Source organism: Rhinopithecus bieti, unplaced genomic scaffold (genome assembly GCF_001698545.2).
Source record: "Rhinopithecus bieti isolate Rb0 unplaced genomic scaffold, ASM169854v2 scaffold_65646, whole genome shotgun sequence".
Taxonomy (NCBI): Eukaryota; Metazoa; Chordata; class Mammalia; order Primates; family Cercopithecidae; genus Rhinopithecus; species Rhinopithecus bieti.
Window position 1 is genome coordinate 513,546 of NW_016825020.1, and position 22,804 is coordinate 536,349.

Genomic DNA, 22,804 nt, shown 5'->3' on the forward strand with positions numbered 1-22,804 from the left:
TTTTTTTTTTTTTTAAAGAAAATAAAGTGAAACAACAATCTAGAGTGTTTGCTGGGAAGTGTCATTGGTGGCTGTGAAAATCCTGTGAAAACTCCTTGATCCTGGACCCTTCTCTCGCCAAGCCCTGGGGGCTTCTAGAAAGCACTTCTCCACCCCCAGGCACCCTGCACTCTGCCCAGAGCTGACATCACCAGGGCAGCTTGTGGCAAGTGCTGGCTCCTAGGACAAAGGCCTGAGTGTGAGCAGCGTGGGGCCCGGCATCTCCCAGCTGCCGCAGCCTCAATCCCCCATCTGTGCCGGGGTAAACATGGGTGGGGGCCATTCAGCTCAGCTAGAGCTGGGACCTGGGGTCCCCAGAATTCTGCTTCTCCAGGCAGAGCCTATTGTGATCCCTAAGAGGCAGTGGAGGGAGCTCTGAGACTTGGGCCAGCTCTTTGTGCCATGGTTTCCCCGTGTGTGGTAGGGGACAGTGGTCCATGCTTATTTCCTTAGGCTTTTGGCATGAACTTTGTGTGTATGTGAAGCACGAGGCACAGTGCCTGGCACATGGTGGGCACACGGTATGGGTTCTTACGGTCTTATTTTCACTTGAATATAAGCAGGGAATTTGTTTCGTTGGGCAGCCCCCCTGTGCTTGGAACTGTGCACAGCACACAATGTGTGTTTGTTGAATGAATGAATAAATGATAGGATGGGGATCCCTTTTCCCAAGAGTCTGGATTCATTTCCAGTTTGCCAGGGTGGTGTCAAGGAGGAATGGCTGGATGTGCTGGTGGGTTGTTCCTTCATTAGTTAGTTAGTTCATTCACTTACACATCATGGGCACATAGTGAGCCCAAGGGACCCAGGACTGTGAGGGGCATGGCAGGGAAACACCGCAGAACTCATGGTTCCTGCCAAACAAAAACAGATTCTTCAGTTGGAGCAACAGTGCCTGTAATGTGATTGAGAGCCCCGTGGAACAAATGGCCACCTATGGAGGCTCCAGGAGGAAGAAGTCTTGGGAATTGAGGGCAGGTTGGGTGGCTGGGCTGGCCTTGGTGCATGGGTGGGCTTGGGGTAAGGGCACACGGGCATCATGGTTTCAATCCCAGATTCTGTATCAACCCGCCTGGCTCTAGGTCCCAGTTCTGTGACTCACTTTTCTAGGGTCCTCTCAAACCCCAGGGGTCTAAGCTGTGAAATGAGAATAATCATAGTTTTCAGTTCATAGGGTGGTTGGTGGTCAGGAGCCCTAGAGGCCTGCTGGAAACATGATTAGCTCTTGGTCAGTGTTCCTGATGGATGATGGTAGTATTATTATTATTTTTATTATTATTGGGGAAGAGAACACATTCCAGACAAGAGACATGGAATGAGCCGAGAGAGGCAAGGGGGCTGCAGAGCAGAAGTATTGACATGGACGACACTGAATTGATTCATGCGGGCAGGAGCTTGTGGGTGAGTGTGGGAGTTAGGGTAACGGTATTCCATTCCTAAGAGAGCTGCACTTTTTAACTCTGCAAGCCAGAATAGAGGTATGCATATGACAGAATCACGTACACTCCTCCCAGGTAAAGAACTAGAACATTTTCAGTAACAGATGAAGATTCCCAGTTCACTTTCCAACCCGAAACTCTCCCTCCACAGAGGGAACCCCCACTGGAATTGGGTGCATTCCTTTAACACGCATGTCTTTATATTTGACCTCATACATGCTTTCCATAAACAGCACCTAGTTTTATGTTCCATGTCTTTAAAAGATTTCTTTTATTTATTTATTTATTTATTTATTTATTTATTTATTTATTTGAGACGGAGTGTCGCTCTGTGGCCCAGGCTGGAGTGCAGTGACCGGATCTCAGCTCACTGCAACCTCCGTCTCCTGGGTTCATGCCATTCTCCTGCCTCAGCCTCCCGAGTAGCTGGGACTACAAGCGCCTGCCACCTCGCCCGGCTTGTTTTTTTTTTTTTGTATTTTTTAGTAGAGACGGGGTTTCACTGTGTTAGCCAGGATGGTCTCGATCTCCTGACCTTGTGATCCACCCATTTCGGCCTCCCAAAGTGCTGGGATTACAGGCTTGTCCACCGCGCCCGGCAAAAGATTTCTATAAATGGTTTCATATTGTACATATCCTTCTTTGTTTTGCACAAGAGTATATTTTTGGGGTTCTCCCGTGTTGCTACTCGTGTCCCTGGTTATCTCATTTTCACTGCTATATAGCTAGCTACCGTTGTATAAATCTGCGCAAACAGACTGAAACAAAAATACAGATGTTTCCATTCTCAGGTGATGGATATTTAGGTTGCGTCCCATTTTTTACTGTTGTAAACAAGGCTTTTTGAGTCTCCTGGTGTGTATATGTGAAAGCTTCTCTAGAAAAGGAATGGGTGAATTTTTCTGCAAAAGGCCAGATAGTCAGTATTTTCGGTTTCTCCGCTATACAGCCTTTTTTTCAACAACTCAGCTCTGCCTTTGTAGCTTGTAGGGGGCCACAGACAGTGTGATGGATGTGGCTGTGTTTCTAATAAAACTTTACCAAAATGGGGAGTAGGCAAGATTTGGCCCACTAGGCTGTGTGTTGCTTGTAGATGATACACATTTTCACTTATCCTAGGGGGTGCTAAATTGCTTCCCAAGTGATTGTAGCTGTGCTCTGAGAGCGTTTCCCATGGTTGAGGGTGGCCATGTCCCTGTGCTCTCCTTGGTGGGTTTCATGAAGGTCTCCTGTCCCTTTGCAGAGCTGCATGCTTCTGGGAGGCCGGAAGACTACGGACATCCCTTTGGAAGGCTACCTGTTGTCTCCCATCCAGAGGATCTGCAAGTACCCGCTCCTTCTTAAGGTGAGACTTTCCCATATTTGAAGTGACAGAAAACGCGTTGACTTCAGCATAACATAAAATTTGTTAGTTCAAGTATCTGAGAAGTCTAGCAGCAGTATCAGCTTTGGGCTGGGCTGGATTTAAACCAGGACCTTGCCTCTTTCTCTCTTGTTCACTCTGCTTTGCACCGTTCAGGCTTATTTTCAGTATGGCAGCAGGTAGGTGGCTGTGGTTCTCCTGGCCTCACATCCTCTCAAGTTTAAGGTCAGTGGGAAAGAATGAACCTCTCTACTAAGAGCTGAGGAAAGTCCTGAGATTCCTTCTGTCTTTGGCCATCTGCGGCCAGGGGAGGGTCATATGCCAAATGGTTTGGGCCCGAGTCATGTGCTTTGACCTGGACCAATCACATGAAACCTTTGCACGTATCATTTATCATCCTCCAGTCAGCTTAGACCCGTGCTTTACCCCTGAACCAATCACCTGTGCTTTACCCCTGAACCAATCACTATTGCTGTGCTCTGATTAGCTGAGACATGGTCCCACACTCCACTCTGATCCAATGACAGCGAGCAGGGCAGTGTTGTATTCTGATTGGCTGAAACCTGGATCAGGTGCTGCACTCTTGAACCAATCATTCTGAGCAAGAGAATTCTAATTGGCTCAGACTTGGGTCATGTGCTCCAACCTTGAACCAATTACTGGGTCCCACAGGCCATGAGTGAGGACACGTGAACCCCACCTGCCCAACCTCTGAGCTGTTTGTGGAAGGCAGGGTGAGGGCAGGCGTAGGCATTGACTGGGCAAATGCAGCCATCCATACACTTGCTGTTTCCTTCCCTGCCACCAGCCCTGGCTTTGTCTTGGCTCGGCAAAGCAGGGAAGGTTTGCTGCTTGTGTGGGAATGGAGAAGTCTTGATTCTAGGCTTCATGCTGGCTGCTGGACAGTTCCTGAGCCCGGGGAATGGCTCTTCCACCTTCCTCTGTTCTCAGCCCGGAGTTTCAGCCCTTGGAAATGGCTGAACAAATGGCTGTTGGCTGGAGCCTGTCCTGGCTCTGTCCTGAAGGCAGCTGTGTTCCGGGTTCCCCGGGGGATTAATTTGGCTGGTGGGGCCTCATTCACACACCTGCTTACAGGGGCCTGTGTATTTTTGCTCCATGAACTGGAAGCAAAAGGGGAGGGGAAGAGTATCAGGGCATTCTTCATCTTGGTTTTCTGCTGGAGAAAGTGGGTGATGCTGGAGCCTCTGAGCTGGTCCAGACCCTGGGGCCATCAGCTCTGCCCACGAACACACACCTTTGCCGTGCACACCCACGGGGATGGACAGATGCAGCTCTCCCATGCCTCCTTTGGTCTGCTCCTGCTGTTGATCTCTCCAGCAAACTCGAAAGGAACTTCAGCACTTGTTCTTGCCATGGCTTTGATCCCTAAATAGGTCTTGGAAATGCTGTAGCTCAGGTCTTCACCTGGGTGTGGAAGAAGCTTCGGGTGAAACTTGTAAACTGGTAGCCTGTGGACCAAATCGGTCCTGCAGATGTGCTTCGTGTGATCTGTGTGGTGTGTCTTTCAAACTCGGATTAGCTGCCAGCATTAAGAGATAGTGTACTGTAGTGGTTAGAGACAGGGTTGACAAAACTGTGGCCTATGGGCCAAATACAGCCCATGGCCTGTTTTTGTATAGCCTGTGAGCTAAGAATGGTGTTTACTCTTTTTTAAAAAGGGTTGTTCAAACAAACAAGCAAAACCCCAGAAGAATATGTAGCAGAGAGTGGATGTGGCCAGCAGAGCCTACAATATTTACCATCTGGCCCTTTACAGCAAAAATGTGCTGACCCCTGGGTGAGAGCCAGGCGTTGTAGCCATAAGCAGTCTGGGTTTGGATTTCTCTGTCATTTACGAGTGTGTGACCTTGGGCAAGTCACTATCCTTCCCTGTGCCTCAGTTTCTCACTGAAACATAGGGTTTGTGTTAATGGTACTTATGGGGTTGTTATGACAAGTAAGCATGGACTTAGTTCTAACAGCAACTCAGCAAGGTAGGCACTGTGATTAGCCCCCTTTTGGAGATGGGGCAACTGAGGCACAGAGGAAGGAAGTGGCCTGTCCAAGGCCACATAGTAGGTAAGCAGTAGAATCATGATTAGAACCCGGGCGTTCTAATTCCAGAGGGCCACCCCTACCCATATGGCTCTACTGCCTGTTGAGAGCATTTTGGGAAGTTAAACTGCCAGAGTGCCAGAGTATTAGCAATGCTGCCCTCTCAGTTCCCTAAATGGGGTCTAAGGTCGGTGGCCCTGTGTTTTGAGACTGGTCTCCTTCTTCTCTGGGTTTCAAAACCTTGAACATCTGACCCATGAGAAGAACCAGCAGCCATAGCCCAGAGCCTGAACTGAGGTTTGGTTTCTGGATCTTGCGAAAGTCTGGGTTCCAGCAGGCCCTTGGAGCTGCAGCTTCCGTGACATATTTTAACACATGGTGTGGCTGGACCTGTGTGTGCTGTGGACTCTAAGCTCAGTGTGAGGCCCGGGCATTTCTGAGGCCTGTTCGCATCTCCCCAGGCGCCAGAGTTTGGTCTGGTGGGATTCCTGGGCTCTGGATTCCCGGGAGAACAGAGAGAGGGCAGGGGCAGAACCGCCCGGCGACCCGTGGAGGAAATGGCCCGCAGGAAATGGCGATGCGGTGGCCGCGGTTCGCTGTCCTGGCCAGATGGCTGTTTACCCTGCCCGCTTGCGCTTCGTGGGGGCACGCCTTGTTTCCTTGGTCTCTAGCTGTGTTTATCAAGTAGGAGATTGCAGGGTGGGGGGTGCTGTTTAGGAGAGAACAAGCAAGGCCTTAGACTCCTGTTGGGGCCATGCCTTGCTCCCTGCCTGACAGAACTGCTCAGTGTGCCCGGCCTTTGGCACCAGAGCGGGAATATTTGCATCAGCAAACACCCGGGGCTGAGGGGAGTGCTGTCCCCCGGCCTCCGGAGTTCCTCCTTTCTGTCACATTTTCCAGTGGATTTTCAAAGATGATCCCATGAACTTGAAGCAGCTGAGCTCAACCCCTCAGCCCACCCCCTCTGGCTTCTCCAGATTCCGATGCCCTTGCAGGGGTCCCCATGGCCCTCTGAGTCCCCTTGTTTGAGCTGAACTCCCACTTGGGGTGGGCACACAAGGTTGAGGAGCCTGGGTAGGAAGAGGGAAGAGGCAAGAATAAAAGCCTTTTTGGGAACAGCCCCCAAAAGCTGAACTTGAACATTGCCTAAGAATAGCCAGAACATTCTATCTCGACTCTTCAGCCCGGGCGTGGGATAGACAGTTGGCATTTCAGGCTTTGTTGGCTTTTCCGTTCACGTTGCCAGGGAAATGATTCAGGTTTGGGGTGATGCCCCTGGTGCACAGCTGGCAGGTGCCTGGTGGGGGCCCCGACTGTCACTGATCCTCTTAGTTATTTTCTGGTGATGCACACATCTGTGTTGCTGCTCGCTCTTCACAGCTGTGAACAAGACAGACCCGGGCCCTGCCCCTTGGAGCTTCTAGCCTTGGGCTGGGCCCTGCAGGGACTTGGAGTGTGTGGCAGGGGCAGGGGCCATCCTGGGGCCGACTGCAGGGGACACATCCTGTCTCAGGGGGCAGCTGCCACCTTTGCCCCCAGCTCTCTGGCCACTTGATCTTGGTCTCCTCTACTGCTTCCTCATCTCTGGGGCCTCTGAGGAGAGATGGGCCCCAGGCTTAGTCCTTAGGCCGTTTACCCATCTAGACTTGCTCCTGTGGTGGCCTTATCCACTCTGTGGCCTTTTTAAAAAAAAGTATACTCAAGGGTTGTGCAACTATTACCACAATAATTTTAGAACATTTCCGTCACCCCCAAAAGAAACCCCAGACCTATAAACGCTCACTGCTCATCCGCCCCTCCTCCGGCCCCTGCTGGCCACTCGTCTACTTTCTGCCTCTGTCAGTTCTTCGCCTATTCTGGATATTTCCTCCAAGTGGAATCACACAGTGCTGCTGTTTCGTGCCTGGCTGGCTTCGCTTAGACTCATGTCCTCAAGGCTCAGCCACATTGGAGCGTGTCGGTGCCTCCTTCCTTTTTGTGGCTGAATCATCTTCCGTTGTGTGGCTGGACCACGTTGTGTTTATCCACTCATTAGCTGATGGACATTTGGGTCGTTTCCACTTTCTGGCTATTGTGAGTCACGCTGCTCTGAAGGTTCCTGTATAGGTTTTGTGTGGACATTCCCATGGCCTTAAAGTCCATCTGCATGTGGATGACTTCAGCCTGGACCTCTCCCCTAGACCCTGGACTTGTCTTCCTGCCCGTTGAGTTTCTGCATTTGAGTGTCTGGCAGGCATCTCTTGCCGAGCATACTCATGCCTTTCCCCAGACCACCTCCCCACCAACCCCTCCATCCCCAGCTCAGCAGACAGTCCCTCTGTCCTTCTGGTTGCTCAGGCCAAACCTTGGGATTACGTTTGGTGTCCCTCTTTCCCCGCCCCTATGTCTCGCCATGAGGAGGTCCTGTCGGCTCTGCTCTCAGACTTTGTCCAGAGTCCAGCTGCTTCCGAATGCCTGCAGTCCCTGCGTGCTGGGCCACTGCCACAGCCCCAGCCCCAACCGGCCTCCCTGCCTCTTCTTGTCCTCTGCAGGCTACTCCCAGCTCAGCAGCTAAACCGAAGTCAGTTCATGTCACTCCTCCCCAGACGATCCTCCCAGGGCTCTCTGCTCACTCCAAATAAGGTCCAAGTTCTTTGCCATTGCCATCTGCAAGGTCCTACGCGATCTCACCCATGATCCTCTCTGACCGTCTCTGCTCAGCCAGGCTTGCTTCCTGAAGCTCTGTGAACACAACAAGCAGGTTTCTGCCTAAGGGCCTTTGCACTTGCCCTTTCTTCTGCCAGGACATTTTACCCCATGTCTCCTGAGACGCGTTGCTCATCTTTGTCAGGCTTCTGCTGCTCCAGTGCCTCCCGCCCGAGCCCTTTCCTGGCCACCTCTGCGATAGAGGAGCTGCCTCTGCCATTCTCTGTCCCCGTCACCTTGCTTTTATCTTTCTTCATAGCTGGCTCACATTCTGTCCTGGGACGCTTGGTGTCCTGATGGATTTTGTGATGTCAGCTCCTCAAAGGCAGGGATTTGGGCCTGTATCCCTAGTGCCTGGAATGGTGCCTGCACAGGGTAGATACCCCTGGTCACTTAGTGAATGTGTGGAAAGGCCACCCCTGTCTTCTTGCCAACTGTTTCTGAATCCAGAAATTGGGACTTTTATGGTGAAAGTTAGTTATGTCCAAGTATCAGCTTGATTCAGAACTTGTTAAACATTGTGGGCCCCAACAGGGCACATCCTGGGACCTGTCTGTTCAGAACAGCTGCTCTCGTGGGGTTGCGTCCAGGGATGTTTTCTGCAGAGTAGCTGCTTGGGGTAAAGCCTTGGGTCTGGTGCACAGCCGCTGGTGTCTCCTGCACCTCCCATGTCTGTCTGTGGGTGATGCAGCTGTCACCCAAGTGCAGCGCAAGGACCTTGTCATTCGGCGGCTACCTCTGTCTGCTTGGCTGGGAGGAAAGTGGCCGATACTGAGGTCAGCACTCCTGGGATGGACTGAGTGAGGTCCATTGCCAGGGAGGTGTTGACCTCAATTCTCAGTGAAGGGGGACAGCTGGGAGTGACATGTTTCCCAGAGCGTGGACGTGTGCTACTCATAGCTTACCAGAAAATTTTAGGTGACACCAGAGCAAACTTTATGTGGGATGGGTAGGGGGGGCGGGGAGAAGCCAACATTAAAAAACAGTGACTCACACAGTAGAATACTACTCTCTTAGCAAATGCCTTTCCATCTTCCTAGTGTCCTCCGAGAGAGCCACAGTTGATGCTGCAGTGTTTAGGGTTTTTGAAGCCATTCATTCATTCACCACCTATTTATTGAGCAACTATTATGTGTCAGGCACTGCTTGAGGTGCTAGGGGTACAAAGTGAACAAAACCAACTTGAACCCCTGTCCCCTTGGAACGGACATTCTTCTTGGGGGAGATGGTGGCAAATGAGTAAGAAATGTGTGTGCTTGTTTAGATGGAATATTTGGATGCTGCGGGAAAAATAAATATCAGGTTCAGAAGATCAGTAAGGACCAGGAGTCACTCAGGAGGTTGCAGGTTTAGATAATGTGGTCGGGGAAGGCTGGACTGAGAAGGAAACATTTGAGCAAAGACCTGAAAGAGGTGAGGGAGGAAGTCAAGCAGGTACCTCGGGGAAAATTGTTCCAGAGGGAACAGCCAGTTCAAAGGCCCTGGGGCAGGACTGTTCCTGGTGTGTCTGGGGAACAGTGAGGAGGCCAGGGTGACTGGAGAGGAGAGGATAGGGAGAGAGCGAGGGAGGAAGGTTAGAGAGGTAATGGAGCCAGGTCAGGGCCTTTGTGAGGTCTTTATTTGCCAGCTGGGTAAGGTGGGAGCCATGGGAAGGTTCTGAGCAGGGAGGAACAGGATCTGCCTTAGTTCTAACAGGGTCCCTTTGGCTGGGTGTGGAGGATGGACCGTGGGGTGGTCAGGGTGGAGTCAGGGAGACCAGGAAGTACTTGGCTTCAGTAGTTCTGGTAGGAGATGTCTGGACCTGGTGGTGGCAGTGGAGGTGGGTGCATTTCATGAGAGTTGCCTTTTCACATCCTTTGCCAGTTTGCTATTGGACAGTTGTCCTTTTGATTTCCCAGAGTCCTTCTATTATTCTGGATACTTTGGGTTATCTCTTTGGAGTTTTTGTCTGACTGATGTTACACAGCGAGTTCCTCATCTGCTGGGCATTGGGCATTGTCACTGTCTTGCTGAGAAAGTACAGGAAGTCAGAGATCTCTTCACTGCAGCCCCCTCTACCCTGACCCCATCCTTCCCCAACCACAGTGCCCACCCCTTCATCCTGTCTCTCGGGCCAAGCACCAACACCTCGCCCACAGCTGCTCCAGAGACGCAACCTGTGTCAGCCTGTGCTCAGGCTCTTTCCTGTGTGGTGAGCACTAACCTCGGGACACCCCTTGTTGGGGAGTTGTTAGTGGGGGGGCCCTGCCATCACCTCTTCCTTTCAAAGCCATGCTCAGATGCCCCATCTTCGAAGGAGCCTTCCCAGATCACCTTTTGTGGGGTCCAGCCTGGATTCTACTTTCTCCTACACTGTGTGTGGTTAAGAATGAATACAGAAATCCAAGTCTACCTCTTCTTAGCTGTGTGACCAAGGGCAAGTTGCTGAACCTCTCTGTGTCTCTATTTTCCCATCTGTAAAATGGGCATGGTAGTTACCTTCCAGGCTTGCTGTGAAGATCAGATGAGACAATGCATGAGAAAACTCATGAAAGCATTTTGCATATTACTGAGTAAATGGTCATGCTTGTTAAATGTTGGTGACTCAAATATTGTAATGGTTTTTATGCTTTTCAATCCTAGCTCCTGACCTTATTAGCATTGCCTCTTTGAAATCTGACTTAAACTCTGTATGCCTCAGTTTTCTCCTGTGAAGTACTGCCTTAGTTACTGGTTATTGTAAAGATGAAATGAAAAATGTCTGTAAAATGCTGAGATGTGCTTAATATTAGCTACTTTTATTGTTTCAGCGTTTTTTCCCCCAATATTAATATAGCTACGTTAAGTTTCTTTTGACTAGTGTTTTCCTGAAATATCTTGTTTCTCCTTTTGTGGTTGACCTATCTGAATCCTTAGGCTTCAGGTGCTTTTTTTGTTAACTCCATAGAGTTCAATTTAAAATCTGATCTAATAATATCTTCTAACAGGAGCATTTAGTCCACTTATATTTATTGTGTTTATTAATTTATTTGAACTTGGTTCTGCCGTCCTTCTTTTTGATTTCTATGTATCCTCTTTTTTTGATGCTTTTGCCTCTTTCCATGTTTTATTTTGGATTGTTTTAGTTTTTTGGGGCTTAGTTGCTCTTTTTCCTTTATTTCTTTTATTTTTATTTATTTTTGCTTTCACTAAGTTGGAATTTATAGCTTTCATCACCACTACCACCACCACCATTACCATCACCATCAATCACCACCATCTCTTACCATTTTACCCTTTTCTCTAGAGAAATGCCTGTATAGAGCCTGGAAGTGGGAACAAGAGGTATAGAACTTTATGGTGAGCCATGCTAGGGCCTCTTTGAAAGGCTGGATATAGAGCTCCTGAATGTCAGAGCCTGGAGGGTCAGTAGAGACCTACCAACCTAGGCTCACAAACACAGATACCTGCAGGGCAGGTGCAGGAAGTGAGTGAGTAGCTTGGTTGTAACTTAGCGAGGTGGGTGGGAACTGTGGCAGACTAGAGGGCACTCGTCCCTTCTAAGGAGCAGCCACCGCTCAGCCCAGCCAACTGTTACGGTATGGTGGAAACGCAAGCCCAGGGTGGCCAGAGCTTCTGCTTTGTTGACAGAGGCTGGCGATAACATTTAGCTTAGTTTCATCACTACCTTGCATAGCCAGGAGGCATAGACACAGAAAGGGAAGGCAACTTGTCCAAGATCACACAGCACATCCTCATCAAAGCCAGAACAGGAACTTCCTGATAGAAGCCCTCTTCCCACTCTACCCACCTTTCCTCTGAGTAGAAGAAAGGAGTTTTTAAAACCCACAAACATTATTTCCTTTCTCCTGCTAATTCCTAATTGGTGGGACTACAGTTTTCCTAGACATGCAGCAGAGGCTGAAATTGTTAAAATTGGAAATACATTTACATGAAATCTGCATATGATTTGCATGCACGGAGGGTGTTTGTGGTTTTTTTTTTGCAATGCTGGGCAGCTCTTCACTTCTGGGTTCTCTTGGACTTTTTTGGACAGATGGTTTTCGCTTCTTGTTTTCTTTTCCTTTTTTTTTTTTTTAAGTGGTGGTGGGTATCCTTAGCACCTCTTCATTTGCATTCTGCTGTCACCGTAGGTATGGCCGCAGGGGACTTCAGCACTGTGGGTACAGGAGCAAGCCAGGCTTCTGAGCTTAGATGGCAGGGCCTTGGGCAGGCCTGTGTGACTGGAGGCAAGTCACTGAGTGCAAGATCAGCCCCTTCCTGGAGCTGGCTGAGGTGTCCCCAGAAAGTGGATGTTGTTCTCCTTGACCCAGACTCCGTTGGTGACACCACCTCCCTGCCTCCATGAGATGCCTTTTTCTGTTTGTGGAGAGGACAGTATGGCTTTCCAACCCCACCAACCCCAACTCACAGGGAATAGTGCGTATTGTCACATCTTCCAGTGACAGTCGCAGCTTTGTTTTCACACTGTGGGTTTATGGATTCATTTTCTGACAATTTTGCTTGCCAGTGACTGAAAATCTACTTTATTGTTTTTATGAACTTATTAATTAAACTTGCGTTTTAAAAAAGAGTAGAAAACAGAAAAGACTGAGGGTAGGTCTGACTTCAGGCACAGCTGTATCCAGGGCTCAGGCGATACTGTCCTGGCTCCATTTCTCCATATCCTGCTGTGTTTCCCTCAGTGCCAGCTTTGTGCTCAGGAGGCTGCTTTCTCACAGTGGCATCGTTGGTCACCAGCAGCCTCAGGCCTGTGTGTGACCAGCATGCCCACCCAGGAAGAGGAGAGCATGCGTTTCCCAGCATTTGCATAGGAAGTCCCAGCCTGAGGCCCACTAGCTCAGCATGGATCCCACACCCTCCTTGTGTGGCTGGGAGAATGGAAGGTCAGGCTTTAGTCACAGATCCGCACTGGGAGCTGGCTGGGGTGGCCTCTCCTGGACTCCATGGCCCGAGAGAGGAGCAGGTGGAAGCAGTAGGCCTCTGCAGCTCGTCCTCCTCTCTCCTTGCCACCTCCTCTTCCTCTGAGCCCTTTGTTCTTCTCCCAGTCCTCTCCTGGGCCTTGGGGTGAGGCTGAGTGATCTGGGCCTTGGGCGAGGCTGAGTGAGCCAGTAGGAGCTGGCCTTAGCCACGCTTGTTTGTTGCCCTGGAATTTGAGACCCTGCGCCTCAGGCTGCCTCTTATGGCTATCTTGGGGGCTGAGTACACAGTTTTGGGGACATGAAGGGGCTGCTCAGAGCGGGCACCTTTGGACATCCTTTGAGTAAATGTGATTGCAGGGGTGAGAGGGAGGTGAGGCACCTCGCGGAAGCCCAGGCTTCTCTGCGCCGACATCCTCTCTTCTAGGAAGCCTTTGCCTGGGGCCTCACTCGCGAAACCACATAGGGCTCGAGGGGCGGATGCTGGGGAAGGCCACTCAGCCTGGCTCCTGGAGGGGTTAGTGCTGCTGGTTCACAGGGTAGCCCTGGCACACCTCGCCCTTCCCCACTCGCAGTTTTTCTGAAGGGTCCCCAGGACCTGCCCTGCTCAGACATTTTGTATTTTAAGAGTCTGATTTGGGGGTGTTCATTTCCAGCTATTACTATTTCTAGAGGGGCCTGTAGATGTGGTTGGCATCTGCCAAGTCCCACTTTCGGTCTCTGTGGCCTTGGGCAAGAGGCTTTCAACCTCTCTGTGCCTCAGTTTCCTCATATATAGAGTTGGATGATAATAGTACCTACCTCACTGGGATGATTCGAGGATGAAATGACTTAATACACTTAAATTTCGAGCAGTGCTTGGTGCACAGTAAGTACTCGGTAGATGCTGGCTATTAGGACTATTACCATGACTTCTGTTTTCACTATTACTCCTTCTATACAGAAATCATAAGAAATAGTCACTATTACCACAGACATAACGATGATGATGATGATAAATATTGTGTCCTGGCCGGGCACGGTGGCGCACGCCTGTAATCCCAGCACTTTGGGAGGCCGAGACGGGCGGATCACAAGGTCAGGAGATCGAGACCATGGTGAACACCCGTCTCTCCTCTAAAAATACGAAAAAATTAGCCGGGCGCCGGTGCGGGCGCCTGTAGTTCCCAGCTACTCAGGAGTGCTGGGCAGGAGAATGCGTGAACCTGGGAGGCGGAGCTGCAGTGAGCCGCAGATCGCGCCCACTGCACATCCAGCCTGGGCCGACAGAGCGAGACTCCGGTCTCAAAAAAAAAAAAAAAAAAAAAGGTTATATGTATATTAATATATATATATTATATATATAGTGTCCTTACTGGGTACCAAGATTTTTGCATTCATCACTCCATTGGATCTTTACATTCGCCTTAGGGGTGTGTCTTAGCCTTTTCACGGATGTACACACTTGGCTTTAGAGAGGTGAGGTCACTTGTGCAAGGCCACCCAGCTGAGATGTGGTGGAGGCGAAGTGGAGACCACGCCTCCCTTTTCCCAGCACCCATTCTCTTGACCACAGGGCTTTCCAGTTTCATGATCTGATACTGGGTTTGAGCTAGAATAAAGCATTAGTGGGCCTGAATCTATCATTGATACCTCTATTGATGAGGAACTTACTACCTTACAAGGTAGCCCCCTCTCTTATGAGAAAGCTCCAAGTGGTGTAAGAATGGATTAATCCAAACAGTGGTCTCTTGCATGGGTCCCGTAGGACTCCTTGAGTTCTTACAGATCTACTGGGCCTCTTCATCATGTAGTTCTCCCAAGATGCTTAGCGAGCAAGCAAGCATCTCTTGGGTTCCTTCCAGAAATGCTCTTCTCTGGGCCAAGTCCTGGACGTTCACGTATCTGTTCCACTTTGGATATGGATTCCAGGGTTTTCAGTACCATAGTATGTCTCTTTTGAACGTGACTCTATTCTAATTTATTAGGACAGTCTGTTCAGTTCTGAATTGGGCAGGAGCCTCCTCACCTCCCTCCTTTCACATGTTAGACCTTTGTTAGTATCGCTCAAGCTCTCGTTAGCTTTGAAGATACCCACATTTTATGCCTGTCTGAGACTAACTGGGACACCTTTGAGATTCCATATCTGTGCACTCTCTCTGAGACTGTGAAACAGTAGCAACGTTTTCAAATAAGAGATGGAAAAACTAGCCCACGCCGACTTACACAACATATATATGTAAAATATAAATAGGCTCACATAAATGAAAAGCCATGGATAGATGGCTTCAGGTATGGCTGGATCATGGTGTCACAAGGGAATTGCCCAACTGCTTTCCTAAGCTGCTGCACCATTTTAGATTTTTACCGGCAATGTAGGAGGGCTCTGTTTTTTTCATATCCCCACCGACAGTTGTTATTCATGTTTTGGATTATAGCTGTTCCAGTAGATGTGAAATGGTATCTCAGTTTGGTTTGTTTTTGCATTTTCCCAAATGATGTTGAACATCTTTTCGTCTGCTTACTGGACATTTGTATATCTTCTTTGGAGAAATGTCTGTTCAAGTCCTATGCCTGTTTTTTACTTGTATTATTCATCTTTTTGTTGTTAAGTTGTAAGGGTTCTTTGTATATTCTGGGTACAAGTTCCTTATCAGATGTGTAATTGATACTATTTTCCTGCATTGTGCAGATTGTTTTTTCCCTTCCTTTTTAATTTTATTTATTTTTTGGCTTTCACATTGGGATAGTATCATTTGAAGCACAAAAGTTTTAAATTGTGATGAAATTCACTTTATATTTTTTTAAGTTGTTTGTGCATTTGGTCACATCTAAGAGCACTTTGCCTAACCTATGGTCATAAAGAGTTTACCCCTATGTTTTCTCTGACAGTTTCATAGTTTCAGCTCTTACATTTAGGTCTGTGATCCATTTTTAGTCCATTTTTGTGTGTGGCGTGAGGAAGGGGCCAGCCTAATTTTGTTGCACATGGATATTCAGTTGCATCATTTGTTGAAAAGACAGTTCTTTCGTCCATTTAATTGCCTTGGCGTCCTTGTGGAAAATTAACTGATCATAAATATAAGGATTTATTTCTGTACTCTTAATTTTTTTTGATATGCATTGATTTTTACTTTTGATTTTCTTTTTTTTTTTTTTTTTAAGTTCTGGGCTACATGTGCAGTATGTGCAGGTTTGTTACATAGGTCTACATGTGCCGTGGTGGTTTGTTGCACCTATCAACCTCCCCCCCCCTTTTTTTGATTTAAAGAGATAATAGAGACAGGTTTATTCTGTCTCTCAGGCTGGAGTGCAGTGGCCCAATTATAACTCACTGTAATCTGGAACTCCTGGGCCCAAGTGATCCTCCCACCTCATCCTCCCAAAAGCTGGAACTACAGGTGCACATCACTGTGTCTGGCTAAGTTTTTAAAATTTTTTGGTAGAGATGGTATCTTTCTGTGTTGCCCAGGCTGGTCTTGAACTGCTGGCCACCGGCTACAATTCTTTTCCATTGATCTCTAGGCCTATCTTTGTACAGTACTATGTTACCTCTTTTTTTTTTTTTTTTTTTAAATGATGGAGTCTCACTGTATTGCCCAGGCTGGAGTGCAGGGGCATGATCTTGGCTCACTGCAACCTCTGCCTCCCGAGTTCAAGCGATTCTCCTGCCTCAGCCTCCCAAGTAGCTGAGATTACAGGTGTGTACCACCATGCCTGGCTAATTTTTATATTTTTAGTAGAGACGGGGTTTCACCGTGCCGGCCAGGCTGGTCTCGAATTCCTGATCTCGTGATCCGCCCGCCTGGGCCTCCCAAAGTGCTGAGATTACAGGTATGAGCCATGCTTGGCTGTTACTTCTTCAGATCTTGAGAAGGAGTGTGCCGGGAGAGGAAACACCAAGTCCAAAGGCCTGGAGGCAGGAATGGGCCCTCATTTTTTGAAGCTCAACAGAGTGGAGCCAACACACCCCTGTGAACCAAGACACCAAAGCTAACACTTCCCCTGTGGGTTTGGTCCAGCCTTGGGCCTGGCCAGGCCTTGCTTGGTTTCAATTCCCTACCCCTACCACTGACCTAGAGCAAGAATAGAGATAGAGGCAGCCAGATAGAAAACGGAAGCAGCCTTTTTTTCACTTTACTAACTGCTGGGTGTTGGCAGCCCCACGGGGAACCACTGGAGGAGAATCACTGAGATTCCAACATCCAGGGTTTGGGAGGAGCAGATGTGGCGGCAGTGCCCGTCAGAGGGGTGCCGTGGGCCCGTCAGGTGTTAGTTTCAAGAATAAAAGTGGTGAGGGCTTCCTACTTGCCGGAGGAGGTGGGAAGTGGCCCAGGGCCTCAGGCTGGAGAATCACAGAATAGTGATTCAGAAATGTGAGCTTTGGGGCTGGACCATGTAGCCGCTTAGCTGTCCATGGCCTTGGGCAGGAGACCTTGCCTCTGTGTGAGCCTCAGCTTCCTCATCTGGGGATAGTAGAAGCACCTGCCTGCTAGGGCCATTGGGAGGCAAAGTAATTTCACTGATGGCCAAGCTAAACAGAGCCAGCAGAAGGAAGAAGGCGGTTTCGTGGTGAATTTATCCCAAGTGCCACAACACAGTGGGGTCTTTTGTACTAGGATATGTTTTAGCTGCAGTGGCAGAGCTCCGAAACAACAGTGGCTTAAACAACGTCTAAGCTTCTTTTTGTCAAGGCAGTCCAGGGCAGTATGGTGGCTCCATGCTGACAGCACCAAGTTCTGCCAACCCTGAGGAGTGGCCCTCACCACCGGGGTTTCAGGTGCTCACACAATGCCCACATTCCAGCCAAGGAAGAGGGAAAGGAGAAGGGAAACTGCACCTGGCACTTCTGCTCACAGTCCATCCACGAGAACCTAGTGTCCAGGCGGACTGGGTGTGTGGCCTTTATTCCAGGTGCCCTCATGCTCAGCTAAGAATCAGTTCTGTTGCTTTTAACAAAGGACCAGCAAACTTTTCCATTAAAGGACCAGCTAGTAAATATTTTAGGCCTTGGGGTCCATACAGTCTGTCATTGTAGTGTAAAAGCAACCACTGACAGTATGTCAATGAATGAGGATGCTGGGTTCCGATAAAACTTTTTTTACAAAAACAGGTGATGGGCTGGACTGGGTCCTCAGACAGTCATTTGACCCCTGCTTTGGATGAAAGGGATGATGGGTAGAACCTGGGGCGGGGTCTCATTAGCTGGCAGCCTCTGTTCCTGTCCACTGGGAGCTGACTAGCCACATTCATTCCCTGGCCTTGGCTGGCCTCACAGAGGTCCAGATGCCAAAAACCACTTCAGGGAACCTGGGTCTGGGGTAGCTTTGCTGAATCGAATGGAATTACTGAATACGGTCATTAGATCACGGTCTTGTATTGTAACTTTGTGGACATGCCTACAAGCAGGCTGACGACTCCAGGAGGGCTTAGGGGAGTGTCTGTCGTCATCTATGCACAACAGAGAGCCCACATGGGGCCAGGTACACTGGAGCCTGGCTGAGTGGATACATGTGTGCACGGAGTGAATGAGGCACAGAGCTTCTGTGCCACCCTCTGCTCTTGCCTGGAAGTTGGCAGTAGCCATAACTGGTCTTCCCACTTTATATTCACTGCACATTCCATCCCGTGCATCTTCCTGTCAGCAGCCAGGGAGGTCCTTTAAAGGGTGAGAGGATGGTGTCAGGTCTCTGCTCATACCCCCATCACCTCCCCATGCTCTTGGGAGGAAACCCAGACACCCCACTGTGGCCTAACATTATCTTGCCTTGGCATGCTTATCTGAATCCATGGTCCATCCCTCTCTCTCGCTCGCTCCACTGCAGCTCCGCTGGCCTCCCTGCTGCTTCTCGCTGCCTCAGGGCCTTTGCACATGCTCTTCTCCTTCCTGGAGTGCTGTTCCTGCAGATGCGGTGCGGCCTGTGGCCTCACCTCATTCAACCTTTGCTCACAAGCCTTCTCTCCAGAGAGACCTTTTCAGACCATTGCACTTCCCTCACTCATTATCCCTTTAATTCCTATAAATTATATATTTATTTGAGAGGAAAGTATTCATACTTCACTGTCTAAAAAGTTGTAAATAGCATGGGAATTTAGAGCACAAACTCTGGAGTTAGACTGGGTGGGCTCAGATGTGCTGTGTGATCTTGAACAAACAGCCTGACCTCTCTGTGCCTCAGGTCTTGGATCTGTCAAACAAGAAGAATAACGGTGCCTACCTAATAGGGTTGATGTGAGGATCAAACGAGGTTGACAGGTGCATGAGGGCTCACTGAATATTAGCTGTTGTTACTGTTGGTAGTAGTAATAGTCATTACCTTGTTGACTGGTCTGCTCTTGACCATGAGCTCCCAGTGGACCGTCTTGTTCTCTCCCCAGCCTCCATGGCTCAGGCTCGCACCAGTTGCTCAGCCAGTATTTGCTGAGTGAAGAATGAGTCGAAACACACTCTGCATTAGCAGAGCTGGCCCTGGGTGCCCTGCCTGCTTTCGTGTTGCTTCCTCCTGAAGCCTTCTGGGCTTGCTTCTCTGATTGATCACCAGCGTTTTCAGCACATGGCGCTGCTATCTGGGCCTCTCTCAAGCCCCCAGGGAAGTGCCTTTCCAGCCTCATTGCTGGGGCCTCCAGAGGAAGAGCAGGGCTCCATCTCCCTTGTTTTGCATCCTTTGGGCACATTGCCTGGGTGCATGGCAAGACCTCAGCAAAGTCCCAGGGGCCTGATGATGCAGACCAGCTGGGCCTTGGGAATCTTAGGACCTGGTCTTCAGAAAAGAGGACATTTGTTTTCAGGCAGGGCAGAAAAGAAGCGAATGGAGAAGGGATGTGTTTGGAGTTTGTTTTCTCCAGGGAGTGCTCAGAACAACACCCTTTTGTGGCAAATTGCTGTTCACGGTTACAGCTAGCCTGTTGTCATACGGGAAGGAGAATGCTAATGGCTCGCATATATTGAGTGCTTACTATATACATACTTGATACTTTTCCTATAGTGCCTCATTTATCCCTTACCACAACCATGAGAAGTACCAGACAGCCTGGGTTCAAATCCCAGTTCCTCCTTGTACTTCTTTGAGGCCTAAGGCTTTCTTTCTGTGCCTCAAAACGGAAGCTACCTTAAAAATGTAGAGCAAAGGCTCAGTAGACATTAATTGCTGCCTTCGTCATCACCATCATCCTCATCATCATGGGTTTGCAGATGATGAAGCCGAGGCCGAGGATGGAGAGAGGACTGGCCCAAGGTCACCCAGACAGTGAGGGGCAGGGTCAGCCCTTGAACCTACGTTTGTGCTCATAACTACGATGCAAGAGTGTCACATCTGTGGGGACATTATCTAGATCATCAAGGGAGCAGAGAGAGAGGGCGTAGGAGAGAGACTGGAGCTGTTAGGCGTGTTTCTGGGTCAGATGATTAAAGAAACTTCTCTCTGCCAGCACAGTTAGGGATGAAAGGCTGGCAGGGGCGGTTGGGTGATTTGGGTAATTTGGCCTGAAAAATATTCCCTGATATCTCAAGTCCCAGCTAATCCCTTCCTCCTCAGTTCCTCTCCCATCACACTTAGTGGCTGGAATCTTCCATTAAGACTGGCCTGGCCTTTGCAATGTCCCAGCCTGTGTCTGAGTTGGGAGTGAGCTGGCAGTGGGAAGTGGTGGGGGCAGGAGGCTTCTCATGGATTAAGAGCCACTTTACATGCTCAGTCCCATAGCCTTGTGAAGGCGGGGTATTTTTTATACCCATCTTACAGATAAGAAAACCGGGCCTGGGGAGAGGCAGTGTTGGGGCCACCTCCGTGACTGTGGATCTCTGTTTTTCTCTCTCTCATTTACTCCACTCCAGACACACTGCCTGCTTTCTGTTCCTCATTACATACCAGACGTGTGCCCGCCCTGGACTCTTTGGACCACGGTGCCCCCTGCCCGTCAGGTTCTCCCCTCAGGTGTTTGCAGGGCTCTCTCTCTTGCTGTATCCAGGGTCTTTGCTCAAACATCCCTCCAGAGAGGGGCCTCCCCTGACCTCCCTGTGAAACAGTGCTTCTCTCTCCGTCATTCTGATTTGTCTTGTCTTTCTAGTGTTTACCACTGCTTGACATTGGATTCTATACCTGAGTTTTCTTTGGCTCATCTCCTTTGCTAGAATGTAATGTCCACCAGGCAAGGAGTTTTTTTCTGTTTTCTTGGGTTCAGCTCTGGCCTGGGTCTCCTCTGGACTGATGTCTTGCTTTCTTCTCCCCACCTCTATTCTACCCCAGGAGCTGGCCAAGAGGACTCCCGGCAAGCACCCAGACCACCCCGCGGTCCAGAGTGCCCTGCAGGCCATGAAGACCGTTTGCTCCAACATCAATGAGACCAAGCGGCAGATGGAGAAGCTGGAAGCCCTGGAGCAGCTGCAGTCCCACATCGAAGGCTGGGAGGTGTGTACAGGACAGGAGGGGCCCTCCTGGGCTGCAGGGGGCCAGGAGGTACACAGCTGCAGGCATGAACTGAGGCCTGGGCACCTAGTTCAGTCTGCAGTGTATTTTGTTTGGCCTACGGAGTGTTTGCAAAAGATTGCTTAATTATTTTTCAATTAAATCCAAATAAAAAATCACATTTCAAGTTTCTCTTAAAAACTTGGTGACATTGGGCCCCTATATCGCATGGAAATAGTCACTTTAGCCTCTAGTTTCCTTCAGTCCCCACCATCCCCTGTTATCTCCCCACCCCTTCTCTTTCATGCATTACCTGGTATGTGGAGGCCTTTGAACTATTGATGCCAACGTCAAGGGTAGTGTTTTAGCATCCACTCCAGGACAGAATTCTGGCTTTGACACTCGTTTGCAGGGTGACTTTAGGCAAATGTCATCACTTCTCTGAACTTCAGTATCCTCATCTGTACCTGGTACATAGTAGGTACTCAATAAGTGGTAGCTATTGGTATTACTATCATGATTATTAGGGGATAGGGTTCTTGAGATCATTGGATTTAAGTCCCCATGCCTTCCTTAGATTATTAGAGGTTTCCTGTGAATCCGTAGAAGGAAATGGAAAAATATAAATAAATGAAAAAATCTGTATCAGAGTAAATACAGCTGGAATGGGAGATTAAGAGGGAAGATGAAAGGCTCTCGGGCAGGGATTGTTACGTGAATCATACGCCTTAGGCCCTTTGGATTTTCTGGCCTTTGGAGGCACTTACCATATTTGGGATTTCTAGTTATTTTCTCTGTGCTGGGGAATCCTAAATGTGAGGCTGTATTGCTGTGAGGTTATGGGTTTGGCTGCAGAAAGGAGAGGGGCTGCGTTCAGGGAGGGGTGGGTATTGTGGATCGGCCAATCCACTTGCCATGTCCCCCACTCTCCTTCTGCTGGGCCTTCCTGCCCAGCCGAGGCTGGAGAGTGAAGAGCTCTATTTCCCAGCTTCAGTTTGGGATATGATTTGGGGTCTGGCCAAGACCAGATCCAGCTGCTTGAGATTTGGAAGGTGGAAGTGGGGCGGAGGCTACCCCTGTGCTATTTTTGCAGCAAAACATAGCCATGGTTGTGTCTGGCTTTCTGTGGTAACATTAGGAGAGGGCCCGGGCGCTAGCTTCCTGCGTGTCAGATGCATGGCCTAGGCATTCCTTTTTTACTGTTGGTGGGACAGCAGCCATGGGACGGCTTTGCAGTTGACAGTTGAGGCCACAACTACTGAATCCTCGATGCCACCTGGGCCGCCTTTTCCTGGAGCCTGAGCTTGGACAGGTGATGTTCTGATTTTCCTTTCCCACCTGGGGCAGGGCAGTGGCTCCCCTGGTGGGTCAGTTCTGCAGTGAGGTTGGTTTCCTGGGACCCTTGGCCTGGATTCCTGGCTCCTCTAGTCCCTTCAGTGAGTAAGTAAAGCCCCTCCTTCCTTTTTGCTTAAAAGTACACAGCTTGGTTTCTGTTTCCTGCATCTGAAAGTTGCCTGATCCTCAGGTGCGTCAGTTAGGATGCATCCTCTAAGACTCTCATCTCAGCCTCGTGATGTCAGAGCTCTGATTTGGTCTCTGGTGATCCTCTTCTTCCCCTCATGCTTCCATGAAGGCGGCAGCTCCAGGCACCATGTTTTCAAAACCGGAGGAGACAGGGGCATGGCCAGGGTAGTTAGTGGGGAGCTCTCTTCCCTGGTGGAGGAAAGCCTTTTCTGGAAGCCCCATGCAGGTGTCCCCTTTCATTACATTGGCCAGAAATGGGTCACATGGCCACTTTGAACCTCAAGAGCAAACAGAGGTGACTAATTTAAACATCTGTCTATTTGGGCTTTGAGTTTCCTAGAAGCCAACGTGAAAAGAGCAACACACATAAGTTACCTAATATTGTCCGAAAAGGAAGAAGCAAAGCAGTTCTTCTGGGAG

General features: G+C 49.4%; 1 protein-coding gene across 1 annotated transcript in view; it reads left to right on the top strand.

The window, feature by feature from the left end:
• The window catches only part of PREX1 (phosphatidylinositol-3,4,5-trisphosphate dependent Rac exchange factor 1), a 213,473-nt gene that overhangs the window by 106,717 nt on the left and 83,952 nt on the right, over positions 1–22,804 (top strand). Inside the window, 2 exon segments of the mRNA XM_017862768.1 lie at positions 2,722–2,823; positions 20,702–20,863. Of these exon segments, the coding sequence (XP_017718257.1) occupies positions 2,728–2,823; positions 20,702–20,863 (258 nt within the window). The 5' untranslated portion in view covers positions 2,722–2,727.